The following is a 9,215-nucleotide window of genomic DNA, read 5'->3' as shown; positions in this document are numbered from 1 at the left end:
TGGGATTGAGCCTAACTTAGCGAGACATATTCGGGTTGGAGTGTGTGCTTTGCTGTGGACCATCTGGACTTGCAGAAATGATTTGGTTTTTAACAGAATATCATGTATACATTTTTTGCAGGTCATATTCCGAACTACGGCACTGATCCGTTCGTGGTCGCTGCTCACCCAGCTCGGGATATTTTCAATCGGTTTGGATGGCGGTCATGTAATAGGATAGGCATTTAGATTTGCTATCTTTTTTAGCCAGCCGGTTGTGGCGTCTTTTCATGGCTAGTTGGAGTTTCTAGCCCTTTTTGGCTCTACGTGAGCTGTCGGTGCTTTTTTATTATTTGTGGAGACCTTTGAAACCATGTTCACACTACTTTATTTGGTTAGTAAGATGGCCGTATGCATCTTTCTGATGCAGAGGCCGGGGAATCACCCCTTTTCCAAAAAAATGAAGTTTCCTCTTATTTCTGCCGTGATTTCTTCTAGCTCGATATAGATTACAGTCACATATATAGCAGACCAGCATGCGTCAACCATGTCAAATTGATAACCACTGTCATGCATGTGTCAACCTGCTTCCCGGGCATGTCAAGCAACAGCAATTCAATGCTGCAGTTTCCGTCCAAACTCTGAATCTTGATGTGAGGCTAGTGTTCTGCTAGTCAAGGGTGTTGGTGACTAGTAATAAGACGATATATTCATTGGCTCTTCCTAATGATATGGTAGTAGTATTGGACCATTGGGTCATGCACTGTCCGTTCTTAGGATTTGGTTTGGTATGTGTTAACATTATAATTCCAAATAGCATCTTCTAGGATTGGAGGGTGGTAACGCTTCGGCCGCTATTTGTCATGGCCCGCTATTTAAAACTTATTACCTCATACGGAGTATTGAACACCGTAGCAGAACCAACCATACAAGCAGGATCAAAATGTTCATTTGTCATCTTCTACTTACATAGATGACAGTTTACATGCATTTTCCTTTGCTTTGGCTGTCATACAATTGCTTGACTACAGAGTTTACATGCATTTTATTCTCAGCGAAAATGTAGGTTCAATCTGCCTAGTGTTTAAGGCCATCAAGGTTCGATCTCGACGGTGTCTTCAGTTAGTTCAGTTTCGTCAGTTAACACTGGCAGTGTTATTTCTTCAGCAAACTTTGCAGCTGTGGTGCGTGCGCCCGTGCGAAGCCAAAATGTTGCTTGCGTTTCCTTGTATAGCTACTCCAAAGCCATTTAAACCTCCAATGAAACTACGCAATGAAAGATTCTTGTGCAGAAAGGGAACTATATCTTCTGCATGCATTTTGTGTGTTGAACCAAACAAAATGCATGCAAAAAGATAACTATAGCAGCAGCAACTAGAATGTCCTCATCTGAATTTTACACATGTGGCCATAGGAAGATACTCCCTCCATAAAGAAATATAAGAGTGTTTAGATCACTAAAATAGTGTTCTAAACGCTCATATCTTTCTTTACAGAGGGATTATGATTTACTGTTGGGCTAACACAACACCTTGCGAAAGCCATATTCGTCACTTGTCTTGGTCTTTGTGCTAGTCCACGGAAACTGCATGCAGTAACTGTCGCTGTAGAAGACTGCCATGCCGGACCACATTTTGTCAATCTGATTAAAACACTAGTGCAGGCCTTGTGATAACTTGTGGCCCGATTTTGCTCAGGCTAGTTAAGCGACTACCATGGGAGTGTTTATATAAATCAACCAAAATAAGCTTGAGAACCCAATCATGTTACAAGGTTTCAGAGTCTCCAGCAAACTCATTTAACGTTGCCATTTCTGGTCAATGACACTCCATCCATCAGGGTGTGCTGATGAACAGCTGTGGATGGTTGAAACTTGAAAAAAAAAAAAAACTGTTGCTGGACTGGCTTTGCCTTCCTTCAGGAATAAAAGGCACACTATTACAAGGTTTCTTTTCTTATTTAAAAAGGCAACGCTTTTGTAGGGTCTTTCTGTTGAAGACGAGCAGCTAGTAACTGGACAAAGGAGAGCGTGAACACACGCCTCATGCAGTCAGAAGCAGAACTGAACTGCCGGATGAAACCAGCTGATCCTCATGGGAAGATCTTCAGAAAAAGAGAGCCAAACTGACGGCAGCATCGTTTCCTGGGCAGCACCTCAGCTCTGGTTATTCCTCTTCTATGGACAGCTTTTCAGGATCTGCACCCACCAAACAACGCATTAGATAGCTCCTGTACAAATGAATTAAGTTGTATATTTCGATGTCTAGTTCATCTCTACCGTTTTTGAAATTTTTCAGAAATATCAAAGTTCTTATGAATAATCATTTTGAATTCTATAATAATTCATCCAACAGCCATGCCATGAGTAGAACAGCTTAATATAAAAATCACTAAGTTTACATCATTTTGTACGGAAATTTGCGATATATTTCTACAACGGTTTACAATCCAAGTATTTATGGCATCTTAATCAGAAATTTACTATATATCTACTACTGTTATCAAAGATACGAAATAATGGACACAATTATTAACTTAAACTGAATGCAAGTCCTTGAGAGGATTTGGTGCCATACCATGATCTCTCCAGAAAATATGTGCATTGATGGTGTAAAGCATGCTCGCTATCTGTGGAATAAAGAGGATATATCAGCAGGAAACATTTCTAGTGTTTTCTAGTGTGTCTACATTTTCAAATTTTACTGAATTCCATTATCCAGAATTCTCATTTTCCCCTCGCTCCATACTGATTAATAAATTTGAAAAAAATATCCAAAAACATTATGAGTTAGGAAACTACAACAGTATCACTTATACATATATTATTATAATACCAGTTAGAATACACCCTGAATTATTGCACATTTACGTGGTGGTTTTGCTATGATGCGGCTTTATAGTTGACAGATGACGACACCGGCACAGACCTCCCTGAGGATGTGGCATTATAGCAAGCATAAATTTTATTGAGGAAAGGCCATCATGACTAATTTTATTGAGGAAAGGCCATCATGACAGATGATGACACCGCCAGAGAGCAGTCTGAGCACATATATTATAGTTCTTGAGGCTCTATTAGAGGCAAAAAGAGATGGTCTGGCTGCCATGAATGAGGTAATCTTGATCTTGAGGCTGGAAATTATGCAATTAGTTGCACACATTATGCAAGCAACCCAAGAATAAGAGGAAGTAAGAATGTTACATTTGAAGACGGGGGAGGTACTGCTGTTTCTACTATCTGAAGCCCATGGTAATCTCAGATCTTCTTTAGATACCAATTGAAATTGTCAATAGATTATTGTACTTTCATATTGTGTCATGCCTCTGAATGGATTATGTTGTAAGACCCCCAATGTTGTCCATGTGTTGTAATGATCCGAATTTTTTAGGCGAGGTAATCCTCAGTACTTGTATGATTGACATAAGGTGAACTGTTTTTCGTGTGAGTATATTGTATTGGATGAAATAACTGTTTGACTCAAAGTGTATCCAACCTACTCAATTCGAAGATCATGACATTTCTAAATCATAATCATATATAAAGGTGGAATAAATCTTTGTTGTGGTTTTCAAAAAATAAATAACAAAACGTAGAATTATCTGTGGATATTCATAATCAAATACAAATTGGATTTTAATTTAGTTGCCAGGGCCCAGGGCAAACGTGAATGCTAATTCTCCCAAGTTTTGAAAGAAGCGGCTAAACACACACTATCATTTGTGGGCTGCCTGAAGCAAGTGTTTGCGAGATGAAAATTACTGTCTACCCTGACACTTTGACATTCTTATCGACCGGATTTACACTGTTGTCGATAGGGGTAGACTAGTAACTTCATTCAGACGTGACACGACCGCCTCTGAGCCCATTCAAACACGGTGGACGCCAAACGTGGGCGGCAAAACACATTTGATTCAAATGCAGTAAGAATCGGTATACACGTAGTAAAGTGCAGACAAGTAGTAACTATAATTAAGTTACCTCCCTCTTCACCGTCAGTGTGGGCTTGTTGGGATTAATATCAAGCTCTTTCTCAAGTGCATGCTTCAGCCCGCCATCACTAAAACAAGGCACCACATAGACATGCTCCAGTGAAGAGAGGTTCTCCAGCCCAAATTGAAAATCACCAAATTTGTCTTTTGTTTTCTTATCATTAAATTCTAACTTCAGGATTTGGAGCTTTTGCAAGGTTCCTTGTGCAAACATGAAACCAATGGCACCTAAAATCTTTATAGTGAGCCTTGTCAGAGACTGGAAGGGACAACCAGTGCCAATGACTAGCCTTTTATCTGTGACTGTTCCCCGATACAGTACAAATAGAGACAGATCACGCAGAGATGGCATGCTCCCAAGTATTTGGAGGTCTTTCTTTCTTGGTCCTACTAATGTGATTGCAAGGGAAGAGAGGGAGGGCAAGGTGGACATTGCTTTTAGAAGCAACGTAGAGACCATCTTATTACCCATATCAATGAACACCAGTTGTCTTAGTTGCACAAAGGTTGATGGCAATTTTGCCATTTTGGTGTGCCTCATATCTAGCACTTGTAGAAGCTGTAGGTTGCAGATATCTTTCGGGATCTCAGTGATAGATGTCCCTTTTAGACTCAGATACCTCAGGTGAAATAAATTGCAAATATCCTTCACATGATGATTACCCACTTCCTCACAACCACTTAAATCCAATGCACGCAGGACAAGAAAACCTGAAAGTGCCGATAGCAAACTGAGGTTTTTATTGAACACAGTAAGTGACCTCACATGGGACAAGTTGCTGATGGCTGGCATTTGCTTGGCATCCTTCTCATTAGTGGTATGGAGAGATAGCCGGCGGATCATACTTGGTAGCGACCTGGACTGCTGACCACCCAATGTTGTGAGAAAGTTCTCCTCATTTGACAAGGAAGTGATAAGGTCAAGCACCATGTCGTGTACACGGACAGAGCTCGCCTTATTAGCAATATTGATATCCATTGGTTGGACCAAACTTTTGTTAATGAGCTCAGCAATGTAATCCTCTCCTACTTCATACAAGCTCTTCCCCTGCTCTTCATGAATGAATCCTTCGCCTATCCATTTCCATATCAACTGTTTGGTATAAATCTTATAATCCTCTGGATACAAACTTAGATACAGTAAACAAGTCTTCAGATTTGGAGGCAGGTCATAGTAACTGACATATAGTATCCTCCTCATGTCCATCAGGTCAGGATTATTTCCAAGCCCAGAACCCATAGATTGGTACACCTTGAACCAATATGTATATGTATTTTCATGTTCCTTTTTACTAGCCAACATACTTGCCAGTGTAATGATAGCCAATGGTACTCCACCACATTTCTGCAAAATTTTCTCACTTACTTCAGCCAACTGAATATGAGGGCACTTGTCCTCAGTTCCAAATATTCTTTGGTGGAATAACTTTCTTGAGTCACTAGTAGAAAGAGGTTTCAGCTGATAAACACCACCAACTTCTTTGGCAACATCTAGAATGCGAGTTGTTGCGATTACTCTACTACCACATTCATTCTCAATCAGCGCACATCTAATATTATTCCACACAGATTTATCCCATATGTCATCAATCAAAATGAAGTACCTGTGAGGGAATACCAAAAGGCCATATATTAGTAAAGCTAGGGTATGTGCTTTGAGCACTCTTCAGCTACCTAAGTGAAATATTACAGCAATGAATAATCAGGACATGACTCATCGAGTATGGTTGTGACATCCCATAAATAACCTGATCCTAATTTGCAGGATTAAGGGATTAAACATGGTTCTTGAGTAGGAATCTGCAAATCGAAACCTAATTTAAAATCTAATCTTTGTTTAACGACCAGACTTGGTAGTTCTGTTCATCTCCTCGAAGTGAACAATTTGGATTATATGTTTGTCCAAATTAGAGACCCGATATGCTTGACCAATAAAGACAGTTGAGATAATTTGAAACTTAAAAAGATAAAAGATAAGGGGCTAGAGGAGCCATCGAGCACCATGCCGGCACCTCCCCTGAACATCTGGATGCCACCACATGACATCCGTGCACTTGTTTAGATACATACTTGTGATAGTATTATGATATTCAATTGCTCGTCGTGGAGGTGTAGTCTAATTTTATATTAGAATAGCATTGGAGGTGTGTGGTTAGGAGTGTGAATACATCCTTAGTGTTACGAGCAGACGTTAATAATGTTACCAATATTCAAACTACATCTAATTATTGTAGAGAAAAGCCTCTAACCAAAAGAAGATCCAGATGATAGTAACTTTATGTAGAATAAAGAAACATACGAACATATAAGCAAGTACATGATATAGCAATTAATTAATTATTTTACTACAGAATTTCAATATTAGATATTTTAGATTCAGAGTTAATTAATTATTTTACTTCATAGTTTTAAACGTAAAATGAGCATATTTCTTTTATATGACCTCAAAGCTTATTTGACCTTTTTTCTGTCTAGAATAATTTAAGAACTAGATAGACTCTGCTTTTCATGATCTATTCATTCTTGTTAGATATATACATTCTAGGTAATGGTATAACAAATGTTGTTTTTGGACAGGAGTATTCTCTTAACACTCTCATCAAATCTAAATAACAGGGAAAAGATGAAAATAAATGTAATGATAGATCAAGCTGTAGGAAAACTTGCCTACATGAACTCGGGAGCTAATAACATGAACTACTAGATAAAATATCAATGGCAGGGGCACCAATGTACATACCTCTTGTCTCGAAGGAAATCTCTTATCTCACTTATGAGTTGTGTTTCGCTCCACGCTGACTCGTCCATGATGTTCTTGTAGTTGCTCTTGTCAAGTTGATGGAGCAAACTCTTGAGAAGCTTCTTCATGTCAGGATTAAGAGACACAGAAACAAAAGCTCCACAATCAAAGTCCCCACGAAGCTTCTCATATACCACGTTAGCAAGAGTTGTCTTCCCTAAGCCTCCAAAGCCAACAATAGAGATCATCTTGGGCTGTTTCTTGAAAACCTCGTCTCCCTCCAATAGCATCTTGACTATGTCAAGGCTCTTCTCTTCAGTGCCAATAAGCTCTGTCGCCTTTTTGAACAAGGCTAATTGGCGAAGCATATCAGTACTTGTGCCGGTGGGCTTGGGTACAACAACGCTGTCAATCTTGTACCTTTCACGCCTCTCACTGACCTCCTTGATGCGGCTCTTGATGTCTTTGATGTCCATGCCTATTTTGTGTCGGATCTTGCCCTTTGTCATCATGTCCATGCTTCTATGGATGAAGTCCATAAAGCTGTGTGGCATCTTTTGTTGCCGACACTCAAGGCGCACCCGGAATCTGTCGACGCTGTCCTCAATCTCATAGGACAGGTCCCGGACATCCCTTGCCCAGAGCTTGACCTGGATGTCAGGTGGCTGGTCCAGCGGCGCCCCCGAAATCTTGATGAGGGCAGCCTCCATGCTCTCAAGCTCCGCTTTGAGGAACTTGATCTCCCCCCTGGTGTTCTTCTGTAGATTGTACTCCTCCTTGAGCAGGTTGCTGAGCATGGGCAGGAGGGTGCTCATCGCCCCAGTCACAACCTCCATACTACACGCTTGCTAGATCAAGCGAGCTCTCTGGTCTATTGATTGCCAATCAATTGGGTGTAGTGTTTCCACTTTGAAGGGGCTGCAATGGGCTTGCTAATTTACAAGCCCCCGTAGCTAGAGGCGACAGGGTTCCTTTTCCCGACCAGAACGACCTCCGGCTCCGGCAGTTTTTAAATCCGATGCCTTTCTCTGTTTTAGAAAAAAAAATGATTTTTAAAATGAGAAGGTTTCAAACCAGATTTTGAAGATTTGAACCTCCAAAGCATAGATTTAAACGAGAAAACAGTAGCCTTCTACTACGTATATTTATATTTTTGTCTTTTGTTTTGTTATCAACTGTGCATGAGGAAAAGAAAGCAAAAGGGAGAGGAAAGAAAGCTCAAAGAAAGAGTAAATGAAGCTGGAATCCATGACCGAAAGTCAGTGTAAGCTTTCCGACTTGTCCTATGTTTGATGATGGCAACATTTTCTTTCTATCGTCTCCCAGAAGAAAAACAACTTTGGACTTGGATTTTGTCATATATGGAATAAATGGATAAAAAAATGAGCCAGATCTAGGCCACCTCCACGGCCATTTGTGGAGGTGCGAGCACGGTGGACTGAGAATCAGCCCGGCGGCATCGGAGAAAGCACCTCGTACCTCGGAGCGTGGCGGAGGGCAGCCTCTCTTCTGTTGATGCGGCAGGCGGAGCGTGGCGACAGGCACCGAGCATGGAAGCAGGCAAGCAGCACCCTGACGCGTGAGCCACGGAGGGCGCGCTGCCGGTGCGTGAGTGTAAAATCGACGCGGACGAAGAGGTAGGTGAGCAAGGCTCTCTGAGCATATAAGGGCATCTCCAGCCGTTCGACCTCCTAGGACGCCTAAAAATCACTTCCTGGGGCGCGCCGGCGCAAAAAATGGCCCTGGCACGAGTCGGTCCCCAGCCGTCGGCCCCCAAGGCCGCCCCCCAGGCGCGTATTAAAAAACAAAAAAAAAAGAAAGTTTGGCGAAGTTATGATAAAACTAGTTAAATTTCGGCCAAACATGGCAAATTTCGGCGAAATTCGTCCAAACATTACATTAACCTAATCTAAAAAAAAGAAAAGGGGAAGTCGTCGCCGCCGTCGCCGCCATCGTCGTCGTCGGCCTTCTCCTCCTTGATGCGGGCGCCCCTGCTGGACCCCTGCCCGGCGTCGCCATGGCGAACAGGCGGCGGCGCGTAGTCGTCGTCGTCGTCGCTGTCGCACAAGACGACGACCCCGCCTTCCTCGCGGCCGCGTCGGCGCTCCTCGAAGCGGCTTACGGCGGCGCGCCGGGCCATGGGCTCCAAGAAGGTTCGGCGCGTGCGAGGGAGTGGAGGCGTCGGCGCGCCGTCCCGTGAACGCGCCGCCCGTGAGAAATCAATGGCAAGGCTGACCGGTCGAGGCCGTTGGGGGAAGATGAGGCGCTGAGTCGCTGACGCGGCTGGCCCGCGTCTTTTTCGCGCCAAAACAGCTCGCCCGGCGCCCCCGGGCGCCCCCAGCGCGCCGGGTTCGGCCTGGGTCCGCCGGTGCTGTTTTCGGCCTAAGCCGGCGAAAATCGGGCTTCTAGGGGCGCGACTGGACCGTTTTTTCGGCGCCGGCGCGAAAAAATCGCCTGGGAAGGCCTTTCTGAGGGCGTGGCTGGAGATGCCCTAATCAATTATATA

The 9,215-nt window shown here is 42.9% G+C and overlaps 1 protein-coding gene across 1 annotated transcript; it reads right to left on the bottom strand.

Annotated features, from left to right (window-relative positions):
• Positions 1-1,702: 1,702 nt before the first annotated feature.
• On the bottom strand, positions 1,703-8,334 carry LOC123184171 (disease resistance protein Pik-2). The gene is made up of 5 exons (XM_044596338.1): positions 8,189-8,334; positions 6,710-7,737; positions 3,959-5,573; positions 2,556-2,607; positions 1,703-2,176 (listed from the first exon to the last, which is right to left on the bottom strand). The coding sequence occupies exons 2-5, from the start codon at positions 7,543-7,545 to the stop codon at positions 2,145-2,147; spliced, it is 2,535 nt and encodes an 844-aa protein (XP_044452273.1). The 5' UTR covers positions 7,546-7,737; positions 8,189-8,334; the 3' UTR covers positions 1,703-2,144.
• Between the last annotated feature and the right edge of the window lie 881 nt (positions 8,335-9,215).

Source organism: Triticum aestivum, chromosome 1A, assembly GCF_018294505.1.
Source record: "Triticum aestivum cultivar Chinese Spring chromosome 1A, IWGSC CS RefSeq v2.1, whole genome shotgun sequence".
Taxonomy (NCBI): Eukaryota; Viridiplantae; Streptophyta; class Magnoliopsida; order Poales; family Poaceae; genus Triticum; species Triticum aestivum.
The sequence above is the reverse complement of the archived record's forward strand: the minus strand, read 5'-3'. Positions and strand labels throughout refer to the sequence as shown.

What these genes read in the sequence shown, in the direction of transcription:
- LOC123184171 (XM_044596338.1), bottom strand. Translation starts at nt 7,545, where the DNA reads ATGGAGGTTGTGACTGGGGCGATGAGCACCCTCCTGCCCATGCTCAGC. An exon ending in GATTTCCTTCGAGACAAGAG is followed by an intron (nt 5,574 to 6,709) that starts GTATGTACATTG and finishes ATTCCCTCACAG; the next exon opens with GTACTTCATTTTGATTGATG. An exon ending in TATTTTCTGGAGAGATCATG is followed by an intron (nt 2,177 to 2,555) that starts GTATGGCACCAA and finishes TGGTGGGTGCAG; the next exon opens with ATCCTGAAAAGCTGTCCATA.